Consider the following 17,794-nt stretch of genomic DNA (forward strand, 5'->3'; position numbering starts at 1 on the left):
AAGTTACCTTCATATGTGACTCAAGAGAAGGAAATGACACTGACTGGAATTACTCATTCAGGAGTAGTAAGTAAATGAGTAGTAACTGAATGAGTAATTGACAATTTATAAATTAGTTATTGATTTATTATTGATAACACAAATGGATCAAACACATCAGCAGAGTGTGGCGCCTCCTCCAGGTGAAATGTTCTCATTACTCAGTGAACCTTTTATTATTTATTACAGGGAGACTGACTTTGACATCTTCTTTCTGCAACTTTATGTTAAATTATAATTATGTAGGAAACATAACTCACTGATATCTTGTATCATTGTTCATTTAATGAAACTGATTTAGTAAAGTAAAGAAGTAACTGTTACACAGACAGAGATGTGATCCTTTAACTCCTGCGTCCTCCTTGTATGAAGGAGAATCAGTGACTCTTCACTGTCGACATGGAGACCAGAGAAAGGAGAAGAATGCTGACTTCTACAAAGACAAAACACTTATTGAGATGGACACAAACCATCAACACACACATGAAATCACCATTTCTCTGATGTCTGATGGGAGCTCTTACAAGCGCAGATTTAAGGACAAAGAATCTGAAATAGAATATTTGAATTGTAAGATTAGTTACTATGTTTAAAGACATTGTACCCAAACACCTGTTTAAACTGTTGTGCGGCCTTTTTCCGGCGATCGCCACCGAGCTAAAAACTGAAACAGTGGCGCCACTGCAGGTCCCTCCTCTGCTTTTGGAGTCTCTCTTTTCTTGCCATTATGCTGCAAATGTTTTAAACAAGATAAATCAATGCTGTAAATCAGAGATCTTCAACAGGGGGTCAGCGGAGGTACTGCAGGGGGGGTCACAACATTTTTGGTTGATAAGACAATTTTTTTTTTCTCCACAAATTGAAATGTCTTCAGAATCAGAATTGTATTTATTGTCTTTAAATACACATTAACATGAATCCAACATATTGTAGCGAACAGATAAATTGATGGAGAAGACGTTATCTTTCAGTCCACAACGCACACATTCATCTTCCCACAGGAGCTCTCAAGCTGGGCACCAGTTCACTCAAAGCTCCTGTCATGCAAATACAACAGCACGGGGAGCAGCCAATCAGATCGCGTTCATGCTCGAGTCTAAAGAGCACAAAGCTCAGAAATACAAGATGGCGGACCAAACTCCGTAGGGAATCCCTGCTCCATCTCGCCATCAGTTTTGGGGTCCTTGGCCTGAACAACGTTGAAAACCCCTCCTGTAAATAAATATGTCAGAGTGACATACATACTCTCCATGAAGCTCACTATACACACACATATATTTTTTTAATGTTTTCTCACAGAGTTGAAGTATAAGCAGCATTACACCAATGATATACCACAATATACCTCATCTGAAATAGAATATTTGAAATGTGAGATTAGTTACTATGTTTAAAGACATTGTACCAAACACCTGTTTAACACATAAAGACAGATAAAAAGATGGAGGACATCAGCAGTGAGAGTAATCCACCAAGGACTCATCATAACACGTCTTTATTCTGTCAAACCTCTTTCCAACAGATCCTCAGTCTGTCCTCACAGTGTCTCCATCATGGACGAGTCGTGGAGACTCAGTGACTCTGACCTGCAGTGTTGGAGGTCCGTCTGCAGGATGGAGGTTCTTCTGGTATATGGCTGTTCCAGACATGTCAGACTACTACAACTACTACACCTATGAGCTTCTAGCTGGTAGCACCAATGGGACTGAACAGGATTCCTACACTCTTCATGGACAAACACACACAGCAGGATATGTGTGCAGAGCTGGAAGAGGAGATCCTGTGTTTTACACTCAGTATAGTGATGAGAAGTTTGTCTGGTCTGGAGGTGAGTTTGTTCAGACTTTTATATTCTTGCACAAGGGAATAAATGTCCTTGTTGTGTTGACATTGTTTGTCCTGTGTGTGTCTCCTAATGATGTGTCTTCAGGTGTGAATCCAGCAGCGTCTCTCACAGTGAGTCCTCACAGACTGCAGCACTTCAGCACAGAGTCACTGTCACTGAGCTGTGAGGGAAACTCTGCTGAGTGGAGAGTGATGAGGGTTGATGAAGATGGTGACGTGTCATCATGTTATCACTGGGGAGAAATGAATGGATCCACATGCAACATCACCATTAGAGCGAGTAGTGGAGTGTACTGGTGTGAGTCTGTAACACAGTCCAGCAATGCAGCCAACATCACTATACACAGTGAGTTTATATTCATTTAAAGGTTTTATATCTAAAGTATTTACACATCTCTTTACAGAGTGCTGACATTTTTAAGGTGACTTCATGATGAGTTTTACTCAATATTTATTTCCACAAACGGTTCAACAATCTTAGTTTGTAAATCCCTGATATCTTGTATCATTTAATTAAAAGATTTCCAACCATCTACAAACTACTTATCCTGCAAACAGGGGGGCTGGAGTTTATCCCGGCCAAGTTTGGGAATTAGACAGGGTTCACCCTGGACTGTTTGTCAGCCAATCACAGGACTAACACAGAAACACAACCATTCACACACCTACAGGCAATTTAAAGTTACCGATCCATCTGATCCCCAACGCATGTCTTTGGACTGTGGGAGGAAGCTGGAGTACCCAGAGAGAACCCACACAGACACAGAGAGAACATGCAGACTCCACACAGAAAGGCCACTGGGCGGAGTCGAACCAAGGACCTTTTTGCTGTGAGGTGACAGTGATAACCACCACACCACCGTGCCGCCTTTGAACTGATTTAGTAAAGCAAAGAAGTAACTGTTCCACAGACAGAGATGTGATCCTTTAACTCCTGCGTCCTCCTTGTATGAAGGAGAATCAGTGACTCTTCACTGTCGACATGGAGACCAGAGAAAGGAGAAGAATGCTGACTTCTACAAAGACAAAACACTTATTGAGATGGACACAAACCATCAACACACACATGAAATCACCATTTCTCTGATGTCTGATGGGAGCTCTTACAAGTGCAGATTTAAGGACAAAGAATCTGAAATAGAATATTTGAAATGTGAGATTAGTTACTATGTTTAAAGACATTGTACCCAAACACCTGTTTAACACATGAAGACAGATAAAAAGATGGAGGACATCAGCAGTGACAGTAATCCACCAAGGACTCATCATAACACGTCTTTATGCTGTCAAACCTCTTTCCAACAGATGTCCCTGGTCCTGTCCTCACAGTTTCTCCATCATGGACGAGTCCTGGAGACTCAGTGACTCTGACCTGCAGTGTTGGACCTCCGTCTGCAGGATGGAGGTTCTTCTGGTATAAGGCTGTTCCAGACATGTCACGCTACTCCTACACCTATGAGCTTCTAGCTGGTGGCACCAATGGGACTGAACAGGATTCCTACATTCTTCATGGACAGACACACACAGCAGTATATGCGTGCAGAGCTAGAAGAGGAGATCCTGTGTTTTACACTTGGTATAGTCATTTGAAGTTTGTCTGGTCTGGAGGTGAGTTTGTTCAGACTTTTATATTCTTGCACAAGGGAATAAATGTCATTTTTGTGTTGACATTGTTTGTCCTGTGTGTGTCTCCTAATGATGTGTCTTCAGGTGTGAATCCAGCAGCGTCTCTCACAGTGAGTCCTGACAGACTGCAGCACTTCAGCATAAAGTCACTGTCACTGATCTGTGAGGGAAACTCTACTGAGTGGAGAGTGATGAAGGCTGATGAATATGGTGACGTGTCGCCCTGTTTTTACTGGGGAGACATGACTGGATCCACATGCAACACCAACATTAGAGCAAGTAGTGGAGTGTACTGGTGTGAGTCTGTAACAGAGTCCAGCAATGCAGCCAACATCACTATACACAGTGAGTTTCTATTTATTTAAAGGTTTTTATAGCTAAAGTATTTACACATCTTATTACAGAGTGCTGACATTTTTAAGGTGACTTAATGATGAGTTTTACTCAATATTTATTTCCACAAACGGTTCAACAATCTTAGTTTGTAAATCCCTGATATCTTGTATCATTTAATTAAAAGATTTCCAACCATCTACAAACTACTTATCCTGCACACAGGGGGGCTGGAGTTTATCCCGGCCAACTTTGGGCAATAGACAGGGTTCACCCTGGACTGGTTGTCAGCCAATCACAGGACTAACACAGAAACACAACCATTCACACACCTACAGGCAATTTAAAGTTACCGATCCACCTGATCCCCAACGCATGTCTTTGGACTGTGGGAGGAAGCTGGAGTACCCAGAGAGAACCCACACAGACACAGAGAGAACATGCAGACTCCACACAGAACCACTGGGCGTAGTCGAACCAAGGACCTTCTTGCTGTGAGGCGACAGTGATAACCACCACACCACCGTGCCGCCTTTGAACTGATTAAGTAAAGCAAAGAAGTAACTGTTACACAGACAGAGATGTGATCCTTTAACTCCTGCGTCCTCCTTGTATGAAGGAGAATCAGTGACTCTTCACTGTCGACATGGAGACCAGAGAAAGGAGAAGAATGCTGACTTCTACAAAGACAAAACACTTATTGAGATGGACACAAACCATCAACACACACATGAAATCACCATTTCTCTGATGTCTGATGGGAGCTCTTACAAGTGCAGATTTAAGGACAAAGAATCTGAAATAGAATATTTGAAATGTGAGATTAGTTACTATGTTTAAAGACATTGTACCCAAACACCTGTTTAACACATGAAGACAGATAAAAAGATGGAGGACATCAGCAGTGACAGTAATCCACCAAGGACTCATCATAACACGTCTTTATGCTGTCAAACCTCTTTCCAACAGATGTCCCTCAGCCTGTCCTCACGGTGTCTCCATCATGGACGAGTCCTGGAGACTCAGTGACTCTGACCTGCAGTGTTGGACCTCCGTCTGCAGGATGGAAGTTCTTCTGGTATAAGGCTGCTCCAGAAATGTCACTCTACTACACCTATGAGCTTCTAGCTGGTGGCACCAATGGGACTGAACAGGATTCCTACATTCTTCATGGACAGACACACACAGCAGGATATGCGTGCAGAGCTGGAAGAGGAGATCCTGTGTTTTACACTCAGAATAGTGATCTGAAGTTTGTCTGGTCTGGAGGTGAGTTTGTTCAGACTTTAAATTCTTGCACAAGGGAATAAATGTCCTTGTTGTGTTGACATTGTTTGTCCTGTGTGTGTCTCCTAATGATGTGTCCTCAGGTGTGAATCCAGCAGCGTCTCTCACAGTGAGTCCTCACAGACTGCAGCACTTCAGCACAGAGTCACTGTCACTGATCTGTGAGGGAAACTCTGCTGAGTGGAGAGTGATGAAGGCTGATGAAGATGGCCGCGTGTCATCATGTTTTTACTGGGGAAAAATGACTGGATCCACATGCAACACCGACACTACAGCGAGTAGTGGAGTGTACTGGTGTGAGTCTGAAACAGAGTTCAGCAATGCAGCCAACATCACTATACACAGTGAGTTTCTATTCATTAAAAGGTTTTTATATCTAAAGTATTTACATCTTATTACAGAGTGCTGACATTTTTAAGGTGACTTCATGATGAGTTTAACTCAATATTTATTTCAACAAACGGTTCAACAATCTTAGTTTGTAAATCCCTAATATCTTGTATCATTTAATTAAAAGATTTCCAACCATCTACAAACTACTTATCCGGCACACAGTGGGTCTGGAGTTCATCCCGACCAAGTTTGGGAATTAGACAGGGTTCACCCTGGACTGTTTGTCAGCCAATCACAGGGCTAACACAGAGAAACACAACCATTCACACACCTAGAGGCAATTTAAAGTTACCAATCAACCTGATCCCCAACGCATGTCTTTGGACTGTGGGAGGAAGCTGGAGAACCCAGAGAGAACCCACACAGACACAGAGAGAACCCACAAAGTATTTACACATATTAATACAGTGCTGACATTTCTAAGGTGACTTTATGATGAGTTTAACTCAATATTCATTTTAACAAACGATTCAACAATCTTAGTTTGTTGCAGTATCATTTCTCTGTATTATCCAACAAGTCTTTGTAGTTTACTTTCCTCTTTATGACCATTGACATCCACCGTTGACTTTAAACCAGGAGGAGCTGTAGAGTTATCTGCTCACTTTGTACCTTTTAGACTTTTCTGTAGCTCACTGCCACTAAGTGGACATTTGTCTCCCGACATATTGAGCATTAATTAAAGATGTAACTGTGAGCATGTACGTCACCAAAGGGCCGTCTCTTCCATCCATGAAATGCAGCTATTCGCTCAGCTACTGCGTGAATGTGAATAACAAATGTAAACTATAAATGTCTTCTCCTCATTGTTCATCAGCTTGTTTGACTTCCTGTCCTCTGGTCTCTTTACAGGTGGTGATGTCATCCTGGTGAGTTCTGTCCGTCCTGTGACTGAGGGACATTCCGTCACTCTTGGCTGCAAGTTGAGGACAGAAAACCTTCTTTATAATGTGGATTTCTATAAAAATGACAAACTCATCCCAAATCCTGTCAGAGGGGAGCTGCTTATCTCTGCAGTTACTAAGTCAGATGAAGGCTTTTATAAATGTACAGGAAGGAAATCACCTCAAGGTTTGGAGACTTTGACCTCAGCAGAGAGCTGGTTGTCAGTGAAATGTGAGTACGAGTTTTGTAACATGTGTTACAGTCTGAGTGAGAAAAGGTGTCACTGAATTAGAAGTTATCTTAAGATAAACTATTTGTTTGTGTGAGACAATATAGTTTTAAAGATGTTCATGTTCAGTAAAAACACATAATATTAGAGATGTAACATGACCAGCAGTGAAAGGTGAATGTTGTGTGATCAAGGGTTCATGTTTGTGTATTTGAGTGTGTGTGTTGTAGTACTTGTTTAGTACTACAACACATTAGTACCTGTGTTTTTACTAGTTTTACTTTGTTTTAAGTATGTTTTTCTGTCTCTGTGACACTCTGAGATCTGTTGATGAAGAGTGTGTTATAAATAAACTGTATTATTATTGTTACTTGTGTATCTCTTCATGGTTGGTGTGTACTTGTGTGTAGATCCTGAAGAAGCAGCATCAAGCTCTGTGTTTCTCGTGCCGTTGGTTGTTGGTCTGGTTTCTGGAGTTTTACTGATTATTCTCCTGCTGCTGTTTCTGCGTCGCTACAGAAAGTCAGAAGGTGAGATCTTTTCCTTCTGATATCAGACTGATTTCACTGAAATAAGTCAAAGTCACAGATATTATTACACACACTAATTAATGATCAATGTGAAACCTTTTTCTTGCAGCTTCAAGCCTCAGCAGGTTGGTACAAGCCTCTCTTCTCTCACTCTGAACATGGCAGCAGGACTTTACATGTTCCTCATTAAATCCTCTGTATTTACTTCATGTTTTGGACCCACAAGGTCTCAGAGGACCAATCAGAGCGCAGCTACAGACCACATGATCAACCAGGGTGAAACTCAAGACGGACATTACGCTTCTCTTCTTCATGGTCAGGTTTAATCCTGATTTATTTAATAATGTCTTCTTAACTTTAATGCCAACATTTCCATTTCTGGTTATCTGCTTGAGAAGATTCTATAATTGATACAAAGTGGTTCAAATGATTGATACGACCTCGTCTTTATCCTCACTGCTCTGCAGGTGATTCTTGTCTCTATGAAGCAATCGGAGGCTCTGAAGAACCTGAACATGGTGCAGTAAATCCTGTGTGTTCATCACACAGCTGTTAAAATACTAGAATCAGATGATCAAGTGACTGGTTGACCTTTAAATTAAAGACAAAGTGTATCGATGATGTCACAGATTCTGTGTTTGAGCTTAAAGACATTGATGGTTAATGTGAATACTGTACTTCTATAAGGGAACAAGCTGCAGTAGTTGAGATGCTTTTGTAGGCCAGCAGAGCTTTAATAAAGGAGAATAAAGTGTCTCTTCATGCATTCATCTGATCCTTCTAACAGGGACGAATGATGAACCAGAGGAGAGCGTTTATGAAAATGTGAGGATGGAAACAGCTGCAGGTACTTCAAGTACAACAGACCATGTAGTACAATCTGAGTGTACTTGTGTATTACTACCAGCAGTCAGCAAAGGTCAAACACAACACTTACACCTGTTACTCTTAAATAACCTTTAATCTCTTTTATCAGATGGATAAAAACATCTGCATGGAAAGAACCAGGGGAACGGATGACGACATGAAAAACCACATCTTTGTCTTTCTGAGTTATTATTGTGTCAACTTCTTCTTTCCTGATATGAGACAGTATTTTTTAGTTAACCCACAAAAAGATGATTTAAAGGAAATACATCATATGTCTTTAAAAGTTTTTTATTACATTTACTTATTCAAATGTTTGTGTTGAGTGTTTACTGTACATATCATTTCATCTCCTCAGTCACTTTTTTTAAAGCTTTTTAGAAGGCTGGTTCGGAGGCTTGTTTGAAAACACAAAACACAAAACACAAAAACACAAAACGATCATTTAAAAGGAAATACATTATATGTGTGTAAAAGTGTTACTTGGTGAAAATAGTAGATTACATATATACTTAATGTTGGTTTTCAGTGTTTACTGTACATACAATTTAATCTCCTCAGTCACTTTGTTTTTAAAGCTTTTTTGAATGGAGGCTTGTTTAAAAAGCAGAAAAAAGCAGTTTAACGTCTTTGAGCTTCAGTACGTTGGTGATATTATTCAATATTAAGTCATCTTTTCTTTTAATTCTGATTAAAAAAGCTTTTATTACACATTTAATAGTTATTGAACAACATATTCCTCCAACTTTTAAGTTTATCTTTGTCTTTTTGAGAGTTTTAACAGGTGCTGTTTGTATTTTATCTTCACCTGTTTGTGTTTAATACATTTTGTAATTTTTTATCTTTTTATGCATCAATAAACTTGCAGCTCTAAGCAGTGTTTCCTACATTCATTTCTTTAATTAAATTAATATTAGAGATTACAGGGAACGTATGTCCACATGCTCCTCCTGCATCACATTATTAAGATTCATCTAAAGAAATTAAAATGTCTCTGTGAAATAGTTAAAGTAGTCACTACAGTTAAATGTCTTAAAGCTGAATTCTTTAACTTTCCACATTTTGTCTTTGATAAAAAGTTGCATGTGAAGTATTTGACCTGCTGATGCTTTTATCTAATTAAACAGGAATAGATCACAGCAATGTAAATACGATATTACTTCCTTCTTAAAGGAAATGGTGATCCAGGTGTGTGAGTAAGATGTAACCGCTATAGACACACCCTTGTTTGAATTTTAAAGGCATTTTAAATCTTTGTATGTGCGTGTTTTTGATTCCATCTGCATCAGTGATTCTCTCCCCTGTTCAGTGCTCCCTGTGATGTGCATTCATGCAGCCTGATTCCTCATCCTCTCTCTCTGCATCTCATACTCACAACAACTCAGAACTACGTGCTCACTGACTCCTCCTCTGCACGTCCGTCACTCAACGCCGTCTGCTGTTTCCCTGTCATGTTCACTGAGTTATTTAGGGCACATTTATTCATATTTATCCATCTATCAATATTCAACAGAAAACGTGTCTTGGCTTTTTAAATAGGAATGTGACATATGTGCAGGTTCACCCCCCCACTGTAGTGAAGAGCAATGAAGGTAAATAAAGTCCACATCAGGTATTGACTCCTTGTGATGTGAGTTCTGTCTCCATCCAACACAACTTTTTAAAAGTTAGAAAACGGTAGTTTAAAAAAAAAAAATTCTTAAATAATTTCTGTCTATTCCTACTTCAACTATTATTATATGTTATATATATATATTATAATCTATTCTGCTTAATGTTACACTGTATCTTCTTTTGTGTTTTTGTGTTTTACAATTCTGATAACTACGTATATCAGTACATTATTCTACTACTAGCAAAAATAAAATATATTCATTGGTAGGAAAATCCAGATCTGAAGAGGAATCTGTTTATTCTGAAGTCAAACCAGGAACATCTGGTAATGAAGCCGTTCATAAAGAAATTTATTTTACATAATCAAACGTCATAAAGCACCTTTAAGCTCATTTCTTTTTCCTTTCTTCTCTTCCAGATCAGTAAAGACATCCGTGTGGACAAAACCACCGACATGAAAAACAATCTCTTCAGGATATAAGATGTGTCCTTAAACAGCTACAGAGCAGACAGCTTGGTGTTCTGTGGAAGCCTCTTCCCTTGTTGTAGTCTGCTTTGGATGGATGAGGTTCTGGTTAAAAAGGATCATGTGATCTTTGCAGGTTTCTTCATCGTATCCAGAGAGAGTCCAAAAAAAGGGCGTTGATCTTTCTTTCCCCGATACGTTAGCGTAGCATAGAGCCATGATACTTCCCCCGGGGACACGAGAGCCCTTCATCTCATGGAGCCGTTTCATTATCTGACAAAAAGGTTTAGGTGTGTGAGGTTGTTTTTGTTGCTGCTCTGTGGACAGATAATTAGTCTGCTGAGTGCTTGTTACGTCCCCTGACTCCGCCCCCTCTGGAGAAGAGGGCAGGGGCAATTCTTTCAGGTTGCCTGCGCAACCCTTTCTGTTGAAGACAGTCTCCGGTATGATAAGGTGAAGAGCGCAATACTCAGGACTTATGAACTGGTACCAGAAGCGTACAGGCAACGTAGCTTGAAGAAATCCCCCCCAACATTTGTAGAGTTTGCTAGAGAAAAGGGGATACTCTTTGATAGATGGTGCCTAGCCAGCATAGCTACTGATTTTAGCTCACTCCGGGAACTTATCTTGCTAGAGGAATTTAGAAACCGTTCCAGAGAGGACCATGGTCTACCTCAATGAACTGGTCAGCTCTCAACCAAAAACAACAGCTTCAACCACTAAGGGTAGCAAAGGATGTGGGGTTAGTCAAAACTGTTACTCATTCAGACCACCCGGTAACGCCTGGTATACCCGAAGAACCGGAACTGGATTTGTGTCTTTGACAGGAGCTAAGGAAGACCAGCGCCCGGTGAGGATACTGAGACACAGGTGGTTCAGTCTTTCATTCTTGCTGACCTCCTGCCTTTCGGTACTGAGGCCTCAGGGGATGCTAGCGCACAGGTACGCGGCATTGAGATGGGTTACGTACCCGCTCCACTATCCCGTATTCATGTCAGGTCAGTTAATTTCAGGGGTCTTCGAGGTTGCTGTGCGTTACTCATTCCCTATACCGGGGGTTGAGTTTATCATGGCAAATGATATAGCAGGGAAAAAGGTACTCCCTAGTGCCGAAGTGGTGAATACCCCTGTTACTGATCCAGAGATGGATGAGGTATGGAAAAGTCAGTCTGTGTTTTGCGCCAGTGTACTCACCAGGTCCCAGGCGCAGAAACAGAAAGAAGCCACCCTGGCTGACTCCAGGCTCACGCTTGCCTTGGCCGAAGACAAGCTGCCCCTCGCTGATCTTGATCCTGCACCTCCCGAACAGGACCTAACCTCTCCCTCGATTCTGCCACCATTACCTTCAACGCGTGAGTCACTGATCAAAGCCCAGAAGGCGGATGCTAGCCTCGCCAAATGTTTTGAGTCAGTGACTGAGCTAGCAGATGAGAAGATGGCAGTCATTTTACACAGACGATGGGATGTTAATGCGGAGGTGGGTCTCCCGACCTATGCTAAGGCACGAGGGAATAGATTAAGATTGGGGGACTGTACGCCAAGTTGTTGTTCCAATGCTGTACCGATAGCAAGTTTTGCAAGTGGCACATGAACATCCATGGTCTGGTCACCTGGGGGTTACAAAAACCTACGACCGCATCCTCCAGCATTTCTTCTGGCCAGGTCTAAAGGCTGATGTAGCAAAGTTCTGTAGAACATCAAGTGCGTCAACTTAGTGGTAAACCTAATCAGACTGTACCACCTGTTCCGCTTAAACCCATACCTGTGGTCGGTGAACCTTTGCACGCAACTTATTCATCTCTGCCGTTCCACCTTTGCCAAGCCTACCTTTGTTTAAGCAACATTTTTGTGTTACACCTGTGCACCCCTAGGCATGATAGTTAGGCCTTAACAGTGCTTCTGAAATTCATTTTAAATGTTAGATATAGTCTGAAGTAGCATAAAGTCTTCTGCTTGCTGAATTGCGTTCAAAGGGCACCCTGTAGACCTGCTTCATCCTGAGATGACACGGTCCAGTGTTGATAAGCTTACCCTATGAATATTTTGAAATATGTCATTGTTTTATATTTTTTTCTTATTTGCTGTAATGTTATGGCGTTGTTTTCTAGGACCATGTTTATGATTTCAGTTTCCTGGTCAGGAGACAGAACACCTTCCCGACCACCTTGAGTGGGTAATCTTTCAGTTCTGCCAAACATAGTAAAATACTGTAATTACAAAGTAGGTATACATTTCCTAAATACTTGAAACATACTTTACAGTATTTTTACAGTCCTACAGAACGGTCCACAGGCACTACTGTACTCATTGAGTACTGTATTGATATGCAATACTGCAATTTTCTAGTGAGTAGATTTCTTACCTATTCTCATTTCAGAAAGTCCGGATGATGGATGCTACAGTGTACCTGCTCAGATTTGGCTGTACTCTTTGCCCAGCCTCCCTCATTGTTAGACCATGGTTGACCACATGATCAATCAAAGTGGATCGGATCTCATCAGAGATTACGGTCCTTGGCCTTCCTCATCCTCTTACTCTCACTCCTCTGGCTCTGTCTCTGTTTCCAATGTTGGCATCCATTGCTCCATTAAAGAGCTCACCTGTTTCCCTTTTATGCTAAAGCTCTGATTGCTAATTGTAAAACTATAAGAAGCTCTTAAACTCTTTATGTGTAACTCATAGAGGTTTGAGTTCAGGCCACAGACAAAACGCTCTGATTTCCAGGCAGTGGAAGAAAGTCAGAGAAGCCACATGAGTCGTGGAAGAAGTAGAAAGTGAGCTGATGGTCGGGGGAGGATGCATGAGGGATGCAGCGTCTGCAGTCACCACTGGGGGGCAGTGATGCACTAAAAGGCTCAACAATGCACCTCCTATGTTTGCCCACCTGTAGCTCTTCTGCCATTATCACCCCCCCGAATTCTGATCTAAGTATGAGAGAGTTAAACGAGGATAAATAACAACTAGCACCTCTGAACAGATACCGAAGAAGAGGCCAATATCAATGTGAGATATTTATAGATGTGAAATCATTTGCTGTAGGTCGGCTCAAACTGGACAATAATTAAACACTTACTTTAAACTGATGTGTGGGCACATAAGATGGACACTGACACACACAAACACTCATACAAGAGGACAAAATAACAGCATAGTTCTCTCCAGGAAAGTCATTGATGGTTTTAAAGGAGGACGAGCTGCCACTGATACAACTGATCTGTGTGTGAGATGGAATCAGGTGGCTGAGGATGACGAGGGGAATCTGTCACAGCAAAGACTCATCGCTCAGCGTGTAAATGATGCTTTTCTGTCTTCTGGTCGGTGGTTAACAAATGACACTGACGCCGCACATTTTCAGCTTCAATCTAACTGATATAATAATTTATATAATCATTGGCACATAGTCGCCTCGGTAAAGTTATTACCTAACAGACGTGGTAACCCCTGATGTGACGTTAGCACAGGTCAGTACAGATAATTGTGTGTGCACTAAAACTGTGCAGCTCTTTATATTAATGTAACTTCTTTATTGTAACACGTACGTTGCAGCTATTTGTTTACGTGTGTCTTTTCTGCCTTGCTGATGTTTTTTTATGGTGCAGATTCAATGAGCATCATCAGGTTATTCAGAGTCTGAGGCTTCATAATCCTTGTTTTCGCACACGCCATGGTGTCCATAATTGTATTTAGGACGACCATTTCAGCTTGATTGTCAGCTGTATCTCGTTCGTGCTGTCTGTCTTCTTGTGAGGTTACACGGAGGAAGGTGGTTGCTGGTATAATTAATAATCAGTTATGTGCACAGGCTGAACAGTGCAGTCTGTAAAACAAGAAATACATGGTTTCTCTGGACATTAGGGCTCTGCTGTAGGATGCGTATAGCGCACACATGTTAATGCATGTTGTTTGAAGCCTAAATCTAATTTATCATTATCATCCTCATATATTCTTTTTTATCTTTTCTCGTCCCGTCTTTTACTTTAAAAAAATGTAAAGCAGTGATGTTGTGAATTACCTCAATTTTACTTCATCCAAGTATCTTTTCAACGAGTACTTTTTCAGGTCGACTTGAGTAAAATGTGATCCTGTTAAATAAAATGTAATTCACCGTACGTTAGCTTTATGGAGGATCTTCACACTACTTCCACCATGTGTACATATCTGTGGGTCATCTGATCGGTTGAATCGTCCCTGTAGGCACACGTGTTTCCTTCTCCGATGCACACACACACACACACACACACACACACACACACACACATGCACGCATGCATGCACGAATCAACAGGACTTGCAATCGATCAGAGCTGCTGACGCTCCCCTTTCAGTGCCTCATGTTGGTCTCAGAGCAATTAGCCTGTCTGCATCGCCGTAAGTACACAGCAGTTTGTGGCTAATCTTCCTCCCTTTTCACCTTCTATCGTTCCCGTCTATTGATTTTGTACTTTTTTTTCTATTTTTTTTAATCTTCCATTGGAAGATTTTTCCTTTTCTTTTTCCTCAGAGTTTGACTTTCTGACACACATAACCGGAGGTGTGACAGGTTTTACAGCTTTACACTAATACCCTCTATTTGCCAGTAAAGGCGTTAACGGATGTGTGCGACTGAGGCTTTGGAGTCAGTGTATGAGAGTGTGTATTTGATGTGTATATGCCGGTGTTGAGGGTCGCTATTACAACGCTGTCGTAAAAATAAAAGACATTCATATATTATATATATATATATATATATATATATATATATATATATATATATATATATAAACGGAATGTATAAATTCACAATGTTCATTTTACATGCTCAAAAGTTCCAGTTTGTTGCAATCTGCGACCTCACCACTAGATGCTGCCAAATCCGACGTTTGATTTTGAGGGGTTGCTGTGTTTCTCAGATTTTAATAATTATACATTAATTATGTATTGGTTTTGGAAATTCAAAGAAAACATTACTTTTCCCTCTTGGACATTGCAACATTTTTCTTGTAACTGGTTCATTTTGAGAACAATTTGCAATTCATACTACTGTACCTGAACAGTGGATGAACAATCAACTCTTCAAACAAATGAGGCCCAGCTCGGATCTTTTCATTTAGGATTTTTTTTTTTTTAAACGTCACAGTTGCCGTGCAACAGCTGAGTGAAGGCGACCGCCGAGTCGCAGCTGGCCCGCTGCATGCGATGACCCGGGAACGAAGGCGATCCGTCGCGCTGCCTCGTCACCGAGCCACCATTCCATTTGTTTAGAGACACAATATGGCCGCCTTGGCTGTGTGCTTGAATAGTCCCACGGGGGAGGAGAGGGAAGGGGGAGGGAGGCGGCGGGCGGCATGCTTGCCAGCCGACTTTCTCTTGTCGCTGTTTCGCTGTTATTTTTCAGGGAGCGTTTGAAGAAGGAAATGTTCTTTCATGGAAGATTCAAAGCTGTGATCAAACATGCAACGTTCTATGAAATAATTCAACATTTTGACACTTTCGTTGTCTCCTGCTTGATTCGCGGCTCTCAGCCTCACAATATAGTCATGTTGCCCCCCCCCCCCCCCCCCTTAGTAATACACATTATTGAGCTTCTGACAAATAAACCTGTTTGAGTTATTCCTGTTTTGATAATAGCTATTATCTTTGTTGATAACAGGGACATCATGAGCCTGATCTGTCCTCCTTCTCCTCACTGCAACAATGGCAGCTTGCAGCTCAGAAGAGCATAACTCTGATAATAATATTAATAATGATAATAACGTGTTAATGTGATCATTTAGCTTCTTCAAACCTCCGAAACTGCTGCTTCTGCTGCACAGAAACCGAGACGAAAGAAACATTAAGCTACTCACGATTAGTCAGCGTGGATTCAGGTGGATGTCGGTTGTAATTTTTTGTTCAGTATGAAACAAATTTTAAAATAAAAAGTAATGTATAATGAAAATGGAATGCAATGGCATGAGTTCTTAATAAAGGAAACGTTTCCCCTTGTACAACAGTTTAAATCGATTACAACTCTCAGTCTTTGAAGTCAGGGGAGAGGTTGTGATGTTTTCTCTATTAAAAAAACATTTGAGGAAAATATGATTTCTTCAAAAGAAAAACAAAAGTCGGAGAGTGTTCAGCAGCAAGACGAGAAAATACCAATCTCACAAAACCAATTACATTTTGTTGAAGCTCAATCCAAATTGGCTTTGTGATCAACACAAGTACATGTATATGGGTGTCACCTAATTAGCCACGAGGGCACGATTGTTCAGTGTTTGTTTCTGATGAAACAAAGTGCAAGTGCTATAGTTTCCCATCTGGTAGGACATCGGGGGAACGAGGTGTGGGTGGGTGGGGGGGCTTATGAGAAATATTAAATCCCAATCTGGAAGAATCGGAGTAAACTTTCTATTTACCAGGAGTAAATAAGTAGTGGAATAATTTGCCGGAGGGACAAAAAGTGAAAAGGTGCGTCAGGTGAGACCCAATTAGCTGCAGCAGAGACTAAAAACCGCCGCAGACCCTCTCGAGTTGAACCGCAAGCGACGGCGGTGCAGAACCGGCCTGTACGAGTCGGTGGAGGAAACGCGCGGCTTGTGCATTCGTTCTCTAGTTTCCAAATGCTGCGTTGCTAAAGTGGCATTAACAGAGATCACTGCGCCGTCAGAGATCTCAGTGAGCTAAGCGGCGAGCCGGGGTAATGGGGCACAGCTGATCAATACAACAGAAAGCCGGCTTCATCGTCGGTTACGCGGCTCGGTTCCCCGTCTACACTTCCCTCCGTGCAGCTCGTCGCAATCTGCCTTAATTTATTTGTTTGTACTCATCTCTTGTTCATCTTTTAATAGTATGATTAAAATGTCACACTCGCTCTCTCGTCGTCTTGGCTCCGAGGTTTGAAGCTCTTCCCCTGTAATGGGCTCACTATTGAACATTCACTGGTAATTGAACGGTAATGAACTGCTCTGTGACCTGTGGTGTGTGAGTAATTGATTCCGAAAGTGGTGTTTGTAGGCACAGTGTGTGTCTGCACGGGGCGAGCAGGCACTGTGTAGAAGGCGGCTGTTGCGGAGGCTGCCGCTGCAGCTCCGGCCTTTAGATGGTGATGCTGCACTTCCTGTCGTTCAGCAGACACACGGCACCGGCTCTCCTGGCTCTCCTGGCTCTCCGGCTCTGGGTGATCAAACCTCCCAAAAAACCGCAGAAACAGCTGTGGTCAAAAGCTGCGGGTATCGACCGGCTGCGGGTGAAGGTTTGATTTGTTGTGTTTTGTGATTATTACGTTGTTTTGGTATCTCCATTCAGTCGTTAGACGTCTTCTCCTGGCGGAGTCTCACTCGATCTCATTCAATGCGTCTACCTGTTTCGTCATGTGGCTCGACAGGCCTTCGGACACGTCGGAACTCGTGGTTCATTTTAATCGAGCTTCCAAGAGTGAGAATTGAACCCTGCGTCCGTCTGCTCTGATGTAAGCTGGTAGCGTTAGCGTGCCGAATACTTTTTACTGGCTAACTGCTTCATGTGGTTCCAGGTTACAAAACAAACCCCACTGGGGGTGGGAACCAAGACGCTGCTATGCCCTTTATTTGATTTGAGGAAGTTTCCACTGCAGCAACTTCAGCCAAACTCGGGTCGGATAACATTACGCCTGCCAAACACCACGGTTATTGCTTTATTTTCTGTGTCTCCCGACCATCAGCAGCCGAGGATGCCTCCGTT

General features: G+C 41.8%; 1 protein-coding gene across 3 annotated transcripts; it reads left to right on the plus strand.

Annotated features, from left to right (window-relative positions):
- The first annotated feature begins 1,566 nt into the window (after positions 1 to 1,566).
- Positions 1,567 to 8,908, plus strand: LOC144383806 (uncharacterized). Of its 3 annotated transcripts, XM_078083494.1 has the most exons (9): positions 1,567 to 1,867; positions 1,970 to 2,230; positions 6,376 to 6,639; positions 7,048 to 7,167; positions 7,277 to 7,292; positions 7,394 to 7,482; positions 7,635 to 7,685; positions 7,955 to 8,014; positions 8,144 to 8,908. In XM_078083494.1, the coding sequence occupies exons 1-9, from the start codon at positions 1,672 to 1,674 to the stop codon at positions 8,149 to 8,151; spliced, it is 1,065 nt and encodes a 354-aa protein (XP_077939620.1). In that variant the 5' UTR covers positions 1,567 to 1,671; the 3' UTR covers positions 8,152 to 8,908. The 3 variants fall into 3 exon arrangements, with proteins under 3 accessions (XP_077939620.1, XP_077939618.1, XP_077939626.1); XM_078083492.1 differs by lacking the exon at positions 8,144 to 8,908 and having other exon boundaries at positions 7,955 to 8,137; XM_078083500.1 differs by lacking the exons at positions 1,567 to 1,867; positions 1,970 to 2,230; positions 8,144 to 8,908 and adding exons at positions 4,818 to 5,112; positions 5,214 to 5,474 and having other exon boundaries at positions 7,955 to 8,137.
- The last annotated feature ends 8,886 nt before the right edge of the window (positions 8,909 to 17,794 follow it).

Source organism: Gasterosteus aculeatus, chromosome 2 (assembly GCF_964276395.1).
Source record: "Gasterosteus aculeatus chromosome 2, fGasAcu3.hap1.1, whole genome shotgun sequence".
In the NCBI taxonomy this organism is placed as follows: domain Eukaryota; kingdom Metazoa; phylum Chordata; class Actinopteri; order Perciformes; family Gasterosteidae; genus Gasterosteus; species Gasterosteus aculeatus.

Bases quoted from the DNA above. Each gene is read 5' to 3' on its own strand.
- LOC144383806 (XM_078083492.1), top strand. From the start codon at position 1,672: ATGGCTGTTCCAGACATGTCAGACTACTACAACTACTACACCTATGAG. The intron at 1,868-1,969 runs GTGAGTTTGTTC...ATGTGTCTTCAG, and splicing joins GAAGTTTGTCTGGTCTGGAG to GTGTGAATCCAGCAGCGTCT. The intron at 7,483-7,634 runs GTCAGGTTTAAT...ACTGCTCTGCAG, and splicing joins TTACGCTTCTCTTCTTCATG to GTGATTCTTGTCTCTATGAA.